The 19,422-nt window shown below is 43.4% G+C and overlaps 1 protein-coding gene across 1 annotated transcript in view; it reads right to left on the minus strand.

Moving 5' to 3' along the window:
* The window catches only part of SHKBP1 (SH3KBP1 binding protein 1), a 306,095-nt gene extending 288,322 nt beyond the window's left edge, over positions 1-17,773 (minus strand). Inside the window, exon 1 of the mRNA XM_078660638.1 lies at positions 17,563-17,773. Coding sequence (XP_078516764.1) covers positions 17,563-17,618 — 56 coding nt within the window. The 5' untranslated portion in view covers positions 17,619-17,773. The remainder of the gene's footprint in view (positions 1-17,562) is intronic.
* Positions 17,774-19,422: the final 1,649 nt, after the last annotated feature.

The raw sequence follows: 19,422 nt of genomic DNA on the forward strand, positions 1-19,422 counted from the left end.
AGGACGGAGTGACAAGGGATATCTCTCAAAGTGCACGTCAATTAAAACCATTTGTATGGCACCCTCCCGTGGTGCCTTGATACGTCCAAGTGCGACAACTGGGGTATACACCTGTTACAACGCATTTTTTACTCCGCACTACCATTACAACGCGACTTTTACTCCGCATACCATTACAACGCATTGCGCTGAGGGGCGCTCTAGGATAGGGAATAAGTATAATTTACTATCCAACACCTTCCCTAGGGTCCACGGGGACTGGAGTTAGAATAGTAAATTATACTTACCACTATCCAGCGCCCCAAGGCGCTATGCGTTGTAACGGTATGCGGTGTAAAAGTCGCGTTGTAATGGTCTGCGGAGTAAAAGTATGCGTTATAACGTCATACATCCGACAACTGGTCCGCACTTGTAATATGCAAGTGTCCAAAATTTTACCAATGCGTTTGTCACTGGTGTACTTAATTCAGAGTTGTATACTGTTAACTCAGCACGTCTGGTGCTTCACGCTCGTGTGTGCAATCAGCGCCGAGGTATCTGGTTGTTTAGCTTCGTTTCGCGTTGTGCAGCCTTCCGTCTTGCACCGCGTTTTGGAATGCATTCCAAAACGCCCACTCTCTTCTACACTGTTTTCCTGATCTTCTTGATCATTCACTTGAGCACACGCTTTATCTATCTCTGTGCACGTTCTCTCCTTTTTCCTGTTTTAGAGTAAAAATGTATTTCGTCTTAGGATTTGTGTAAATATATGTACATAGAAATATTGATTTCCATTTGTTAATACATGATATATTAAATTACTTACGTCAGCTGAACCTCCTCTTTTTTCGAGTTTATTGATTTATTGGCACATACTGTAAATGTTCTTTGAAGTTGTGGGCTAACATCATTCATGTCAGAAAGACTATAGATTAAGTCTGATTGTGGAGTTAATAAGATTGATCAAATGTTATGAGTATTTTTACCAGTGAAATGATGTCGAGAGCTCTTAAAGACAAGCTGTGAGAGGTGGAGATCAGCACAGCAAAGGAGGGCTTTGAGGAGTGGGAAGAGCCACACACATGGGGATGAGCTGGACATCACATGCATTCTTAAGCAATGCTGAAAGAAAATGGAAAAAGTAGCTCCCGAAATGTGAGCAGTGGAAGGATACAGGTCACCAATCAAAAGGATCATAAAGAGACTAAGCTCCAGGGAAGAGAAGTACATGAGGAGAGGAAGGAAAACCACATTGCCGGAACAAATGTCCTACCACTCAGCGTTTCCCCTCAGTTTCCCAAGTAAAATGATACACCAGTTGTGTGGGTGGGCCAAGGGCCTGCTACTGGGAAGGGCAAAAAACATAGGGAAAGCATAGCGAACTCTAAACGCTATATATATTTTTAACATGTTTTTAGGCGATTCCGCATTGGACGCCCACACAAGTGAGGCATTATTTTTATCGTGAGAATGAGGGGAGCGCTGTGGTAGGACATTTGTGCCGGCAAGGTGATCCCAGACAGAAATGTGGGGAAAATGTGATTTTGTTCAGCAAAATGAAAGGTTTTCAGAGGATTCTAGATAGGAAAACATTGGGGGATCCACGCAAGCCAAACATACCTGGTCTCCCCCAGGTGTCTGGTTTTTAGAAAAGGTCTGGGTTGGTAAGTTTCCCTAGATGGCCGCCGAGCCCAGGGCCAAAAACCCAGGTGACCCCCTGTGCAAAACCAGGTCGTTTTGTGATAGGTAATTTTGATATCTACACAATACGATTTTGGCCCTTCCCTGCCACAGGCACTTGGTCCACCCACACAAGTGAGATTTCATTTTTATCGGGAGACTTTGGGGAATGCGGGATGGGTAGAAGTTTGTGGATCCACACAGATTCTAAAAAACTTTCCATCACAGAAATGTGAGGAAAATGTGTTATTTTTGACAAAGTTTGAGGTTTGCATGGGATTCTGGATAACAGAACCTGGTGAGAGCCACACAGGTCATCCCATCCTGCATTCCCCTGGGTATCTTGTTTCCAAAAATGTATAGGTTTGCTAGGTTTCCCTAGGAGCCAGCAGTGCTAGAGTACAAAAATCACAGCGAAGCACATTGCAAAAAACAAAAGTCTGTTTTCACTGGAAAAATGTGATGTGTCCACGTTGAGTTTTGAGCAGTTTCCTGCTGTGGGCACTAGGCCTACCCAGACAAATGGAGTACAATTTTTATCAAAAGACTTTGGGGAATGCTGGGTGCATGGAAGTTTGTGGATGCATGCAGATTCCAGACCTTTCCATCACAGAAATATGAGGAAAATGTGTTTTTTTTTTTACAAAGTTTGAGGTTTGAAAGGGATTCTAGGTAACAGAACCTGGTGAAAGCCACACAAGTCCCCCCATCCTGGATTCCCATGGGAGTCTAGTTTTAAAAAATGTACAGGTTTGCTAGGTTTCCCCAGGTGCGGGCTAAGCTAAGGTCCAAAATCCACAGCTAGCGCATTGCGACAAAGAGTCCGTTTTCCCTAGAATCTATCCATTTATGCCTTCCAAATGTAAGACAATATGTAAAAAAAGAAGTCACTTTGAAAAATGTCCTATAATTCACATGCTAGTATGGGTACCTACAATTACGCAGATGTGCAAATAACTACTGCTTCAAAACGCTATATTTTGTTTCCTTTTCAGAAATACATAGGTGTCCTTGATATCTATTTTTCACTCTTTATATTTTACCACATGAATTGCTACATACCCGGTACACAGTGAAAAACCATTGCAAGACGCAGCTGAGTTATTGGCTCTGGGTTCCTCAGGTTCTTGATGAACATAGAAGTGCTATATATCCCCACACCAGAAGGGTCCAGCGGATCTTACGGTATATTGCTTTAAAAAATCTGTCACGCTTAGAAGTTAAAGGTGAAACCGTTGGCACAAATAGCTATTTTTTCAACACATTTTCAATATTTCTTATTTTCAAGTGTTAGTTTCTATAACAAAATCTTGAGGGATCTACACAAAAGACCCCTTGCGGAATTCAGTATTTTGTCTACTTTTCAGAAATGTTTAGCATTCCGGGGTCCATTATTGCTTTCATACCCCTTTCTACCGCTAACTGGAAGGAGGTTGTAAGCACAAAATGTAGCAAAAATAGGCTATGTCCCAGTAAAATGCCAAAACTGTGTAGAAAATGTAGTTTCTCTGACAAAGTCTGCATGTCCCTGAAAGCTGGGAAGATGGCGATTTCAGCATCACAAACCCTTTGTTGATACCATTTGCAAGGGAAAAACCAGACGCTTTCTTCTGCAGCACTTATTCCCCATTTTTCAACAACAAACAACAATGTAGCTGTATTTTGGAAAATGTCTAGGTCCCCTCCAGGAGAATCCACAAACTCTGAGTACCTTTAAAATCCTCATGAAGTTGGAAGAAAAGGATGCACATTTGACGTGGATATCTTAGGTGGACAAAAAGTTACAGGGGCCTATGCACATACTACCCCAAATAGCCAAAACAAGGTTTAGCACGGGGGGGGGAAAGGCCTAGCAGCGAAAGGGTTAAAGACTTTTGGGTTTAACAGGCCAACTGCTTTTTTTGTAACTTTCCATAATAAACAATACTGTAGTGAACATAAGCTTTCCCACAAGGCAACCATCAGATCAGGTATACCGTATACAAAATTACAAATATGTACAAAATTACATAGTAGTCAAAACAACAAACTACATTTTTAAGATGGCCTAACAGGGACTATCACAGTGCAGGCTCTGTTTTGAGTCCGTCATCAAAGTGAAAACTCTTGCCTACTACAGTAATATGTGTGTGATTCCTTGATATTTATCCAGAGGCTTTAGCACAGTAGAAAAAAAAACATTCCTATAATCCTTTAACAGACGCTTTTCGCAATAATTATGTCAGGCCTACTGACTTTTTCATAGCTTTTCAAAATAAACAGATCAAACCGATGGAATCTGGCAAAGCGTTTCCTAAAGAACCAGTAAGGCTAACAGTCTTTTCCAATGGCTTGACACCTTAAACAACGCAGGCGTACTAAAGTGAGCATAAACTGGCAACCATCATGCATACCGCTATAAAAATTATAAATATCTACAAACGTACTGTTGACAAAATAATCTACAGCCCCTCTGAAAGGGACCTAACACAAGGATTATCACAGTAAAAATCTTCTACCAGCGGGTTGGGGTGCCTAATAGGGTAATCTGTGAGATTTCATGAACCAAACCTACCTGTCTACCACCTATACCACAGTGAGATAACAATCCATCACTAAAAGCATACTGTTTTAAAGAAAAGTTTTTCCAAATAAAAATGCTAAGCCTTCTACCTTTCGCACACCTTTTTTAAGGGAACAGATTAGGCCAATTGCATTGGACATATTTTCCCAGTGAACCAATCAGACGTATTGCCTTTAGCACCGTCTTCTCCCATAATCAACTCAGGCCTCCTGTTTTGAGTGTAAGGTTTACCACAAGGCAACAATCAGGTATACAGTCATACAATTAATTATTTATACACAATTACTTTTGGGTCAGCAAAATATTCCTTCTCCCAATACAGTCTAACAAGAATTATGACAATGCAAACAAACTTATCTCCATGGTTTGTCACAGAGAGTAACCAACATGAAACCACTTGCCTGCTAAAGTAACCTGCAAGAGTAATATAAATCCACACTTGAATGTGTATGAACTTTAACATAAGCTTTTCACAATAAATATATTTGACCTCCAAGACAGATAAGACCTATAGCCTTGTCCCTATAACTAATACAGTACTGCTATTCAGAGCAACTAGCATACCCACAGCCAAACAATGCAATCTTAACACTCACTTTCTGTGAAAATGCACAACTTTTGCCCTATCAAATGCTGTACTCAAACCAACATGTGGTAAGAGCCAAAGCCACTCTCTAAATAATATTTATGGAAGCACTTTTTCTCTTGATCACATATGGTAGTCCACAATAGCTTCACATTCAAGCACGACCTAAAATCAATCAATCAATCACTGCATTTCTAAAGCACGCTACATACCCGTGAGGGTCTCAAGGCGCTAGGAGGGGGGGGCTGCTACTGATCGAAGAGCCAGGTCTTGAGAAGTCTTCTGAAGGCCAGCAGGTCCTGGGTCTGTCGTAGGCTGGTAGGGAGAGCGTTCCAGGTTTTGGCGGCGAGGTAGAAGGATCTGCCTCTGGCGGTGGTTTTTCAGATACGAGGAACTGAGGCGAGGGCGAGGCTGGCAGAGCGGAGACTGCGGGTGGGGGTGTGGAAGCTGAGTCGGTCGTTGAGGTATGTAGGTCCGGTGTTGTGTAGCGTTTTGTGTGCGTGGATGAGGAGTTTGAAGGTGATCCTCTTGTTGAAGGGGAGCCAGTGTAGGCTTCTCAGATGGGGTGTGATGTGGCTGCGTCGGGGGATGTCGAGGATTAGTCGTGCCGAGGTGTTCTGGATTCGTTGTAGTCGTCTCAGGAGCTTGGTTGTTGTTCCTGAGTAGAGGGAGTTCCCGCAGTCGAGTCTGCTGGTGACGAGGGCCTGGGTGACGGTTTTTCTCGTGTCGGGGGGGTCCATTTGAAGATCCTGCGGAGCATTCGGAGGGTGTTGAAGCAGGATGCGGAAACGGCTTTGACTTACTTGGTCATGGAGAGGGCAGAGTCGAGGATGACCCCTGGGTTGCGTGCGTGGTCGGTGGGTTCCGGGGCAGTGCCTAGCGATGTGGGCCACCAGGAGTCGTCCCAGGCTGATGGGGTGGGTCCGAGGATGAGGACCTCCGTTTTGTCTGAATTCAGCTTCAGTCTGCTGTCCAGCATCCAGTCGGCGACACACAAATAGTAGCCTGATGACATCAGCAGTAGAAGGCCACACCACAGCCAGTCAAAAGCAAGGGTAAAACAGCTAGGCTCCAGGGCATGATCCGACAGAATGGGGGGGTAAACCACCAATAAAAAGCATGGAATTGAGACTAACAACAAAGCCATCTAATCATGATCAAGGGTTGTCTCTGTAGCGCTTTGTACACCAGATTGCTTGCAGCAGACAGTACGGCCGTCTTTGGCGAGACCACCAAATATAGACATCAACACTGTTTACAGGTCTTTCACATTTTTAGATTATTTTCACAAATTTGCTGTCTTCCCTTTCAAAGGATCAAGGTCGTGCGAAAATGCGAACAGTCCGTGCAGTCTCTCAACGTGGTAGAAAGAGTCCTCTTTCTTGAAGTTGCTTTTGCAGCAGTTTCACCGCCCTGCCAGTCACGTCAGTTACCGTGGCGTCCTGGATAAATCAACAGGGGCAGCTAGCTCCCTTCCTTCCGAGACAGCAGTGTTTCCAAGTCCTTATCTAAGCCTGCACGCTTCCCTTCGTGGGCGCGCCAGGGTATCCGGCTGCCTATTCCTCGATCAACTCCACAAGGCATGCTGCCAACTGTAAATAACAAAACAAACAAAAAACGACAAGAAACTATACGAAAACGTAACTATTCCATAACACACACAACCCCGTTACCTGTGCAGCAAACCACCTCCATCAGTAACTATACCGGATTTGAACGGAACATCCCTCTCTAATACGTGGATTCAGAGGGACTTCTATCTGCACAAAGGGAGGTCGCTTGGTCGGTAAATTATATTTTTAGTTCACACATAATAGCTTAAACAACAAGTCAATGGATCTGTAAATTTGAGCTCCAAGTTCGAAAACAAAACAGACCGCAAAACAAGCATTTACAATGCAATGGTTTTGCCTTTGTTAAAGTTAGAGCTATTGGCATTGCTCTTGACATTATTTTTATTTATGTTTTTTTAAACATAAATAAATGGCATTGTCATTTACAATGCCAATAACTTAATCTCTCGCAAATGTGAGACCTATTGTACCCTATGGACGAGCTCAGCAGACAGCAATTACTACCACACACACACACCCAGAGCCACACACACACACCCAGAGCCACACATACACACACCCAGAGCCAGCCACACACACCCACCCAGAGCCACACCCACCCACCCAGAGCCACACACACACACACACACACACCCAGAGCCACACCCACACACACACAGAGCCACACACACACACACACCCAGAGCCATACACACCCACCCAGAGCCACACATACACACACCCAGAGCCAGCCACACACACCCACCCAGAGCCACACACACCCACCCAGAGCCACACACACACACACACACACCCACACCCAGAGCCACACCCACACACCCAGAGCCACACACACCCACCCAGAGCCACACACACCCACCCAGAGCCACACACACCCACCCAGAGCCACACACACCCACCCAGAGCCACACACACCCACCCAGAGGCACACACACCCACCCAGAGCCACACACCTGTCTGGCTACGGCCAAAGGAGATATGCAATCTGACATCAATCAGTTCTATGACCCCACAATTTATCAACTACTCAAGTTCCTTGGAAACGTCCTCCCTCACCATAAAATGAATACTCTGTACTTTGTGAACTATGAGCTTTGCATCAGTTACCAAGATAATCTTGTGCTTGAATCCTTTAAAATGTCCTAGCTTACAACGGACACAGCCAATAACACATCATAGCGTTATCATATAGACAATGTTCGTCTTTCCAAAGAAAATTACTTAGTTTATACATAGGTGAATTGCTCAAAAAGTAAAACAGAGATGGGTACTGGAAACATGAAGTTTGAAGAATTTTCTGGGTCAGAGAATCAACTCCAAGCAGTTTTAAAGCTCCTCAGTATTAGGAGCCGTTAGTTAACATTGCGCTCTGTGGCCAATGTTATCCCATGGGGGGCGGCTTGGCTGTGCTTGGGTTTCTTGGATAGATTGAGTGCATAATACTTCCAAGAGATTTTAAGATGAAGACCAACAATCGACAATAATGGTATTATTAGGTTCAGTATGCACAAGTCGCATTTCAGCTTCAGGTCTTAGAATTCATCCAAACACACCTGCCACGATACCAAAAGTGATGCCCAAGGCTTCACCACCCAGTGGCAAAAGTGGTAAGTAGTATCAGCTTATTAGGAGTGTCCAACACCGGATAGCCACTGTTCCTCCAGCTGGAGAGGTTGGCACCAGGGAGTTAGAAATCACCTGTGATTGCAGAGTATGCCTGTGGGTGAGATCACCCACATGTCAGAGGCACCAACACCAGTACTGCAAAGTCAAGTAGACGTCACACTAGTGAACAGCACCAGGAAATCCTATCTGCGACTGAAACAACAATAGCTCATGTACAATAAGAGGTAGATCAATCAATTCTAAGGTTCCTGCACCCCACATACGCACTGGAGAAAACTCAGTTTGGCCCATAATCTGTACGGGGGAAAAAGGCACAAAGAAGTTACTCCCAGCAACGCAAGTGACGATTGCTGAATGGAAAAAAAAAGCGGAAACGGGAATACATTGGGATAATCGCGTGACGCAGGAGACTCAACCATGGGCTGGAACGCGATTAAAAGAATTTGAAAAGCCGCAAGGTTTCAAGTACTGGGACATGCTGGGGATATCAAAGGTAGGAGATATACTGGAGGGGGGGGGCTTGTTTTGTTCAACTTTCCTCAGAAAGAGTTTGAACTAACCTTTATACAGTACTATAACTACCTGCAAATCACTCACGATTGGAAGGCAGAGCAGATTGAGACAAAAGCAATACCTGAATATGGACCGGGAAGGCTTCTTATGGGGGGAAACTGGAGAAAAGGCGATCACCTGGTAAGACTTTGATCAACAACCAACCAGACACATTAGTAAGCCACAGGGCTAAATGGGAGGGAGAACTAGAGACCTCTGATGATTTGGATTGGGATGCGGCCCTACTGCACCCCAGGGAAGCGGTGATAAAATCATGCCTCCACTCGATACAATTCAAAATGCTGCATAGGGCGTATTACGATAGGGCCCGGTTACATGGTTTTGGTAAGGCGGCAACACCTCAATACCTTCGATGGCACACTGAAAGGGGAACGAACTTCCACACACTATGGCACTGTCAGGTAATAGCCGCTTACTGGGTCACCATCATCAGGGAACTCAGCAACATACTAGGCACACCGATACCAATGGACCCCAAATACCTACTGCTAGGAATACCTACAGAGATAGATCTCCTCAGGGCCAAACCACTTTTTGCAAATATGAAATATTGGCGGGGAGACAGGATTTGGCAAAACACCTGGGGGCACCAACTCCCCCCACATTGCATGAATTGAGAAGGAGGATGGACCTCTATATAGCAGCCAAGAAAGTGACATACAGGCCGTGGGGAAGCCCGAGGGAATTTGACAAGTTATGGGGCCCATGGATGACATACTAAGGATTTCAAATGTAGGCGTGTTAGGGGTGGGGGGGCACAGTCCCACTGTGATAACGCCAAGCAGTTCAGATGACACCCATTAGCGAAACAGACACCAGCCTCACAAATTGTGCCCGACGTTCCCACACTGCTCGTGTCCTCACGAATAATGTGTCGATTGCTGCTATCAAGTAGTAAAACCTCTGGAAAACTTGTGTGCCATGCTACAGTTGTATAAGAGAAAATATAAAGTTCCGGCGCTAACTGTTCTCACAACTCCGCCCGCAACCGTTGTGTAATGGGTCTCCAAAATGGCGGCTGTGGGCTCTTAGTTACGTATAGAATCGCCCCTCTCACACAGTCTGGTATCAGCATGCCGGGTCGTCCCCTGCGAGTCCCCTCGTGTCATGCGGCCCCTTCAAGCAACGCACATACCTCCGGTTTCAAAGGCGCCTCACTCAGCGGACGCCCGCCCGCATTCTCTGTTCGCGGCCCACAGACTCACAACACCCGCAAGCAGACCCCCGAGCACAGCAATGCCGGACCAGATTCGGGGGCGTTCCCGGCTTTCGGCTGACATCGCGTGACGTCGGCAAAAGCCAAAAAATCGCGGGAACGCCCCCGAATCTGGTCCGGCATTGACGGACAGGCCCCTCGTCCAATGGCTAGGCTCCATTTATGGAGCCAGCCAATAAATGACGAGGGCCGACCCAAACCCCACTACAGTTCTCATCAGGTTTTCGCCTGCGCGAAAAAGATGCGCAGAGCGCATCTTTTCGCCAGGCAAAACCTAATAAAAAGGACTGACTAAAAATGTTGGAAGCTGCTTGAACCACTAGGAATCACTAAGGGTGAATTCCATGTGATCGTTTCTTGTCTATATCATTCCAGGAGGGAACCACCTATTTTTATTATTTGTTGATTTATAAAAAATCACGACAACGTTAATCACAGATAGGAACCATCCAAAACAAAATAAGCACTAGATAGAGATTATAAGGATTATTAGGTGTTTAGAAATCTTTTTTCTAGATCACTACCGAGATTTTTGCAAAGTTTGTAACTGTTAAATATACACTAAAGTATGGACATCAGAGTCTTTCAACTAAAGTCACTTCATAGCACCAACAAAAGACTGCTGAATGTTTCCTAAGAAAAAGGTAGACCGCTTTCTTTTAAAACACACTAGTATCTATTTCCTTTCCAAAAATAGGTGGAAGACGATCTGATTCAGCATAAAGAATGCCCTCTTAGTACCACTAATCACACCATAAATCGCCAGTAATTACTGATGACAAGGAACTCCAAAGAGAGACACCCAAGCATGATGGCTCTAAGAAGTCAACTGGCTCTCCGTGAAAGAGGACTGTAGCAAAGACAAGAACTGGCAAAGATAATAGGTCTCACCTATGAGAGTTATTGGCTTTGGGAATATTTGTAGCCATACTGTATAGCAGTGCAGATGCTTTCCAGTGTGGCTAAAACTAATTTAAGAAAGCGGTGTGATGAAGTTAGGGATAATGCACAGGTTTTTTTTTTTAAAGTGCACTAGCGCAGAGTGCATTATAGGTTTTTTAAGGATTGTTTTTAGCCATGCTACACAGCAGTCACACTACTATACAGCAAGGCTACAAAGCATCGCCAAAGTCTGCAATGCCCCTGCTGTACAGCATGAACAAAAGAGAATGGCATAATCAATAGTTCTGAAAGGAAATAACTATTGGCTTTGCCAATGCTTATTAGGTCCCAGCACAACACCCCTGTGATTCTGAGCAAATCAGTTAATCTCACCATGTGTAAAAAAGACACATAAAGACAGCAATTATGCCCATTTTTTAGTGAAAATACATTTGGAAGAACATACCACCTGTTGTCACAATAAATGCAGATAACATCTGCTATCGTAATAAACATCCAATTCAAAGGAGAAAAGGGTTTCTTTGAAGTGGGTGTGGCACAGTAAAACATAGCTAGAGGTACAACAAGGATTACCGGGACAAAGAAAAAATAAAAAGTAGTACCACAATCAAAGCGCGATCAGCGGAAGGACAGCTATTAAGCTGAAGTAATCAGTACTTTGTCCACGCTCCAAAGAAGAGGAAGTGAAGCCAACATGCGATGCTCAATTAGAAGGCAGAAAATAAGAGAGTGACAATGAAGCCAATGAATGTTTCGCAATGGGTTGGTTGCAAGCCCCTTGTTGTATACAAAATCTCTCGCAAGCGCTGTCGCAAGCAAGACCTAATAATCCTGTGACCACAATGGATACAACTATCATTGGAGGTCTCTGAAGAAAATGACTTACCATGAAGAAAATCATTAACCACAACGGTTTTGTTCAGGTAGCAATGGCCACCAGTGAAAACAAATATCAATAGGAAAACTTTCCCTGGTCTCAGCGGTTCTGTACTGCCACAAACCGTCCTCTTAAAGAGAAAGACTTTGAGCACAAAGTCATCTTTTTCTGCTCATTGCGCTTATTATAGCCATAGAGCCCGATGTAGCAGGTTCTAATGACCATTAAAGACCCACTCCAGAGTTAAAGGCCTGAGCCGAAGGTGAGGGCCTTTCATAAAAAGGTACGGGCCTTTAATGGCCATTAGAACATTGGAATGTTGGGAGCTCCATTGAAAACAATGGAGTGCTCCGGGCTTATAATGGCTAGTATAAGCCTGGAGCTCCAACATTCCAATGTTTCTTTGTTCACAACTCTGGCTGTGAACAAAGGCTTCAAGGAGCCTCAGGGGATTCCAATCCCCTCACGCTCCCATAAGGCTTTGCTCTTTTTTGTTAGAACATTCTGCCCTCTATTGGCAGAATGTTCTAATAGCCTTATAGCCCTTCGAAGCTGGGCTATACCGGCTATTAAAGTCCCTCTCCCTTGTTAAAGGCCCGAGCCAAACACTGGAAAGGGCCTTTAATAGCCAGTATAGCCCTCTACGGCGGGCTATGAGGCTATAGTAGAGCCTGCTATGGAGGGCTCTAAAGCAATTAGAGCATTCCGCCCCGAGAGGGCAGAACATTCTAATTTGTAAAATTAATGGCCTCTCGGAACCCAAGGGGTTTAATTCCCTTTGGGCTCCGAGAGGGCTTTGTTCACAGTAACCGCTTTGAAATTAAAAATGAAATAAAAAAAACAGTGGAACGTTCCTCTCCGGGCTTATATCAGCCATTAGAAGGCCAGAGCACTCCATTGTCTTCAGGGGAGCGCTCAACATTCCATTGTTCTGAAATGTACTAATACATGGCCCCCCTTGATGAGGACGTTTTAACTGTGTTTGTAACAACGGTGTACGGCTTTCACCAATTATCTAAGAAGTGTCAGTTTCTAAAGAAGGCAAGACAAGACAGCTGCCTAACACGCTATCATTAAGATGGAGGAGGAAGTCATGGTGCCCCTGCAATGGGCTTGGGCGATGCCAAAAACTCTCACTATTCCGTTAATGATGTAAAGAATTCCATCTAGGATTCAGACTTCACAATAGTTTTATATGCTGTTATTATCTATCTTTGTTAACCGCTTCCGTGCGGCGCGTTAGCCGCGCCCTGTGCTGGACATTCCAGAACAGGGCGGGGTCGTGACGGAACCGTTCCGTCATCAGCACAGCTCAGCCGTAACTGATGACGGAACGGTTCCGTCACCAGCATCGAAGGGGTTAAAGAAAGACCGTCAGGGAAGAAGGCATCAAGCCATAATAGTACTACTGCTAACCATGATAAAGGACTATAGCAGGGAGAACAAACGTAGACCACAATATCGCAGAATAGTCATCACTGACTATTTGTGAAAGAAAGGACTATGTCAAAGTAAAAGACCTCCGACGCATGACACTACTACTTAACCTTTCTCTCTTAGCCATAATTTTGTATTCATTTCATTTGAGACTATTAGTTTAGGTTTATTTTAATATGTTGTCTTTAATTTTGGTGTTCTACCTTTCATGTGGACTAGCAGTAATTTTCTAGTATTAACCCCTTCCGCGCAGATGACGAAACCGCTCCATCATCAGCAGCGGTAGCGCTGTGCTGATGACGGAGTGGTTCCGTCATGGCCCGCTCGACGCGCCTGCGCGGCGCTGATTTTGTGCCTGCACTACGCGTTCTATTGAGCGGGCGGGGCCATGACGGAACCACTCCGTCATGAGCACAGCTCAACCGAGGCTGGTGACGGAGCGGTTCTGTCACCAGTATGGGCACGCCGCGCGGCCCCCCTCCCCCTTAGTGCTGCGGCGGAATAGCCGCCGCAGCGAAGGTGTTAATACACGCTTACCCGATTTTTAAGGTCAGGCTTGTACTTGTTGTTTTCATTTAAGACGATGGAACAACGTGGATAAACTCCCTTTACAGTCAGTTACCTTCCTGTGCTCCTTCCCTTTTAACTACACCACTCACTGACCTTGGTGTAGATGATATTTGTAAAAAACAAGGAGCCCCTGAGAAATGAATATGTCTCAATTCCTAGGACAGGGAAATATAATATGAGCGAATAAATTCCTAGGCAATTATATTAATCAAAATCACAGTAAAGATAAATCAGAGAGTGACAGACAGTGAAACCATGTAAAAAATATATTATGACTTTTATTATAAAAACAACAGTATAAAAACAAAATACGACATAAAATATACATTCAATCGTCAACCATATTTATTAGGGTAATAAATGTTTAAAAATATACACAACAATGTATAAGTGGCATTATTTGTCTTTTGTTTTTATCGACGAGCGTTTCGGCGTATTAGCAACGCCTTCATCAGGCAAAAGCCACTGATTAAACTTGTTGCGTGAAAACAGATCACAACGATGTGCGGTTCGCTTAACTGGGTTGGCATCTACTGATGGATATGTCTAGTTGATTTATTAGGACAGGCTAAAAAATATCGCTGTGCGATAACCCAGAGAAATGCGGGATTAGAGGCTGGGCCACAGGAGGTATGGCTGAATGGTCAAAGCGCAATCTGGTCCCAGATGAAGATGACCTTTAACTGATGATTAAAATCCGGTATTTAAAGAAATGAAGACTAGGACGATTGTTTAGGTGGAATAAAATGGGTATTAACCAGCCGCAATTCCCGGGATGTTTGATAATCAAAATCAGCTGACTAATTTAGTGGGACTAAAAGGTTACCTAGTCAAATATGGACCAGAAATTACAGATGATGTTCTGTTGTAACGTTCTTGTCAAAATGATTTTCGTCGGCACATCAAGATCTGATTTCTCATAAAAGCCGCGAAACGACAGGATACCGGGAACCACTTATCGGTAGCGTCTGGGATGGGCTTGTTGTAGATGATAAAAGACACCCCAGCCCCTTCTTCCTCTTTGCACCTCCACCTTGACTACCACCTCCTCCTCTCCACTTCCCATCTGTCCTGCAACCATTTTCTTACTTCTAGGCAATTTTCTGTATTTCACTTCCACCAGCTTCTCTCATGTGCGGCAAGTAATATAGGAGCAACCTCAAAGTTTCCCTACAGTGCCTAGCAATAACACAGTAGGGACTACCAAATGATGCTGCCATTCAAGGTGAATCTAGACACCGTTGAATGTTGTAAGTCCTATCCCCCCATGAAGTAAAGAGTAACAATTGAGTCTTTTGCGTGCCTCTTTAAAAGTACAAATTGCTTGTAGTGCTTGGGATACCGAACTATTCTTGAGTTCCCAAAAAGCATCAGTGAGATTTAAGTAGGAGAAATTAATAGGTATTAAGACATTAAGCATTAACTGATGAAAGATAATATTCCATTCAGATTACAACCAGCCCTGAACTTACCCAATAACAAAAGGTTATAAGCCTCTTTTGGACTCACATAATAGGGGTAAATACAGCCAAGATTATTTTTCCGGCTTGTTTTCACAAAAGTTTCTCGCTGGTTGAGCAGTTATTGCACTCTCACGCTCTTAAAGTGCACTTAGGTTAGCCAAATACAAACTTGATATCTTCCCAGGTTACTCTCAATTTTAGCAAGAAATACACAATACGGTTGTAAACACAGGCATAATTGGTCATACCACTGAGAGGACTGATCTAATTTTGTCTGAAATTCAAAGAGGCCATGTGTATTCTCTAGTAGTCAGTCCAACAACCTTCATGCTTATGCAAGTCTGGTAGAACAACTCTATAAATTAACATTGGTTCACAATACAAAACGAAATACAAAATGCAGCTTTCTCCACCATTAAAAACTGTCAGGCCTCTGTTCCAAGTTGTGTGTATAATGCCGGCACCTCAGTCCACTTTTAGCAACAAATGTCACAACAGTTTCTACTCTTCTCTCCTCAACTTCCAACACCCCATCCTGCAGTTAGTGGCTGATAAATTCAGTGTAGCAGTGTTGTTTTTGAAAAAACATGTTTATGCTGGTTAAAATTTCTTTTCCAAAATCTCAAAGTACAGTCTCATTAAAATAAACACGGGCAAAGTCAATAGGTCTCATCTTTAAAACGTAGGTGCAGAGCCATTGCTTTGTTATTGCATATTTGCTTTGGAGTATTAGACAATAAAAAATATGTTGAAGGGAGTTGTACTCCTGACACTATATACCGACAGCAAGAATGCAGATCTGAAAGCCCTGCTTGTGTGAAGGGTTGGCAGACAGTGTTAGAGCCAACAGTGCACATTCTGCATTGGCAACGCCCAGGTTGGCAGAGCACTTGAAGGCCTTCATAGATGGGAGTGCCCTACGACCGCAGACAGTATGCATTGTTATTGTTAACAGTGCATACAGATTGCAATTAAATCTTCATCAGAGACGTTTTAAGGCATGGGCAAAGTGGGCTCCGGTCCAGGGTCCCAACCTTTCAAAGGCCTCCTGATAGTCAGATCTGTTCTGCAGAGAACCTTTCCGTGAACAACTTGAATAATATTTAAACAGATTGTTTTAAATACCAATTTTTATTTAATGCATTGTTAATGTGGGTTGTGTGTGATTCTATTACAGACATTTCGTAGAGAAATGTTGTACTTATGTTTTATGCAACATTCATAAAAAAGTTTCTTCTAGATCAAAACGGGACCTGCATATGAGAAATGGGAGGGTGTCACAGAGGTTATTCGTAGAAATGTTAGTGAGCTGTTGTTGCGTTACAATATTGAAAACACACTTCACTATCCCCGAATATTAGATGTAAACACATTTAGAATTTGAAGGAGTGTGCCTGTGCATTCTCAGTGACCTGGCCAGAGAGGGCTTGAAAGGGCTGAAATGGGATCATAAATTCAAAGCTGTTCCGAACAGGGGCCCCCAAAATACATTTGGCTCAGGCCCCCAAAATCCTTAAGATGTCCCTGGTCGTCATGGCTGGAAACAGTGCAGTGTTGGTATTGAATTAAGGCCAGCAGTCATAAGGATTTCGCTGCGCTGGACAATCAGTAAGCAGTCTGAAAATGCAGAGGCAGACAGATTTCAATCTTGCCTACAGGACAGAAGACAGTGCGGGGTTACAGTGCACTAGGTTAGGGGACATGCAGTTGCTGCAGGGCTAACAAGCAACGTACATGGATGGAAGTGTGCAGACCACTCAGAGACTTAAGAGCTGTATAATCTAGTAATAAGAAATGAGGCAAACTTGGGACAAGAAGACACGTTAATATTCCTCCACGCCACTGAAACGATATAAGGAGGAAACTTCTCAATGAAATACTCCAAAAATAAACCATAATAACAAGGAATTTTATTGTATTAACAGAAAGTTCTGTACAGACCATTTAGGCAAAGTGTTTTTTTTTTCCATCAGCGTGCAATTTGTATACGTTTAAGGTGGATGCGGTCTCATCCTTCAGAAGCTTTGGGTGGCACCTCCTTGGGATCGTTGTCAACACAATGTGCCACAAATGAAATGCCTCAGAGACTTAAATTGAATCGCTCAACCAGACAACTATTTTCACAATAAAAAACACTGATAAGAGCCCGTTGACTATGAAGGGGTCAACCTTTAAAAAGACACAACAGTACCCTGCTCGATGAATGAACATGTTGAGATGTTCTATCACTACTTCTTACCCGACCAGACCTCTTCCTTTCTCCTTGCTTTCACTCTTTGTCACCATACACACTACCTATATGCTCACATCCTTCTCTTTGCACGGAATACCTAATATCTCCTACAAACACTAATTCTGCTCAAAGTGAGTTCACACATTTTCCTTGTCTCTTCCTGCCTTCTACATTCAGATTATTTTCAATCCCTGTCCCAAAACATGAGTCTCTCATTCCTAATGCATTCCCTTAAATGACAACACCTCCTTTGCACTCTGCATTCAACCCACGCCCTCTCACCTCTTGCCCCCCACATTGAGCTGGATCACCTCCCCGGCTCTCCCCGGGCTGCCCATGCTCAGGTCCGATCTCCCGTTACTCCATTGCCCGGTTTCCCACGTTCTCGCCTTCTGCAGAGGGCCGCGCTCTCCTGTTCCAGAAAACTTTCCGCAGCCAGTCCCTGTTTCCGGACACAGACGTGTGAGACTGGCACCTCCCAGTGCGTAGCACATTCGCCATCTTTAAGTTGAGTGTCTTCCATTCTTCGCATCGAACGCAATTCAGGTATTAAAATGCATGTACTAAAAATATGGCCATAGTTTTAATAGTTATGAAATATCTGCATTTACTACAGCAGTTTAAACTCCAGGGAATAATTATCAGTTAATACAATATTAAACAGTATACTTATTTTATTACACGCAAACGAAACTGATTTTTTAAACAGTATTTCCAGTACAAAGCATAATGGTTTTCCCCTACAAAATCCTTTGTTTTAGACGATGAAGGCTTAAGATCTGAAATAGCCGCATGTTCTACCTACAACAGGAATCGCCTACAAGAGATCCACTTGCTTAAGTCCTTCTTCTATCTCTAACTTGTGAATTGTAAGTGTCTCGCAGGGCGGTTGTAGAATGGTTTTAGCGGTATCTGACAGTGGACTTAACCTACTCCCCGCCTCTAATACAATACAGCTTTTTGATTGGGTAAAAATCATCGCTCGAAATAAACTATCCAACCAGAAGCTGAATCAATTTTGTGTACGACCCGTCAATGAAACAAAAGAGATGTTTTCACTACATTCCTAGTGCTGTATGACGGCTGCTGACAGCTGCTGACGAACGTTCCGTACACCGCTGTTAAAATGCGAAAACTTACACAGCTTCCTAAGTATGAACCCCGTAGCATTTGAGTACTTTTTAAATATGAATATTTTGTTTTAGTTTATTTCAAATCAATACATCAAACAGCATAGATTAACAGTACATTTAGCACGCCAGCTACCTCTGAAGAAACTAGACGACTGCATAGCTGCCAAGGTTTCAGATTGCTATGTGTGACATTTTCATAATTTCAGAGTAATTATGAGTGACATTTCAATGACTATGAGTGACACTTTCTTGCGAGCAAAATCAAGCAATGAAGACTAGGGAAACAAATGAACAACAGAAATTACAGCCATTTGAGCAATAAGTAACTCTAAGAAGACCATAAAACTTCTCCAAAGCCACTGTTCACCACTGAGTCAACTAGTACTGTGAAACAAGTTTATCCCTGGCATTTTGGAAGAATAACATGCCTCTTGAGTAAGCTAACTGAAGTGCAGTGACCTAATACATAGATGTCAAAGTTTTGAGACTGCTTATGTGTGTCATAGCCATATATTCAGTCTTCTTACATGTGACATATAAATGTCTTATGTGTGGCACTTTTAGTGATGCATGTTAGAGAACAAAGGACTGAATAGAAATCAACAGTTATGCCCATGTAGTAAGATAGTTTTCACACATTAGCCCATGTTGTGGTACAAAAACTGCCTCAAAAGCGCCCAATGCTTCGTGCCTACACAAGATCACTGACCTACTTTATGCTAAGAGGGTCACTGGACAGGTATATTTGGAATAGTAATAACCAATAAAATACATGTTTTGCGACCATGACTATAGTTTAATAAAGTTGAATGTTATGTCTAGTACACATTACAGTTAAAACAAATGGTTTGTTAAACCGAAACAGTTAATCAATGACAATGCATGGTAATCTCAGAGTCACCACCAAAAATAACTTCAATCCCGGTGCCACTGTCATGAAAGCAACATCTGATCCATTCCCACTGCTAAACTGAACCATGTTATGTATTTTTAAATGGTAATAATTAAC

The sequence above is a fragment of the Lissotriton helveticus genome, chromosome 9 (genome assembly GCF_964261635.1).
Source record: "Lissotriton helveticus chromosome 9, aLisHel1.1, whole genome shotgun sequence".
NCBI classification, from domain to species: Eukaryota; Metazoa; Chordata; class Amphibia; order Caudata; family Salamandridae; genus Lissotriton; species Lissotriton helveticus.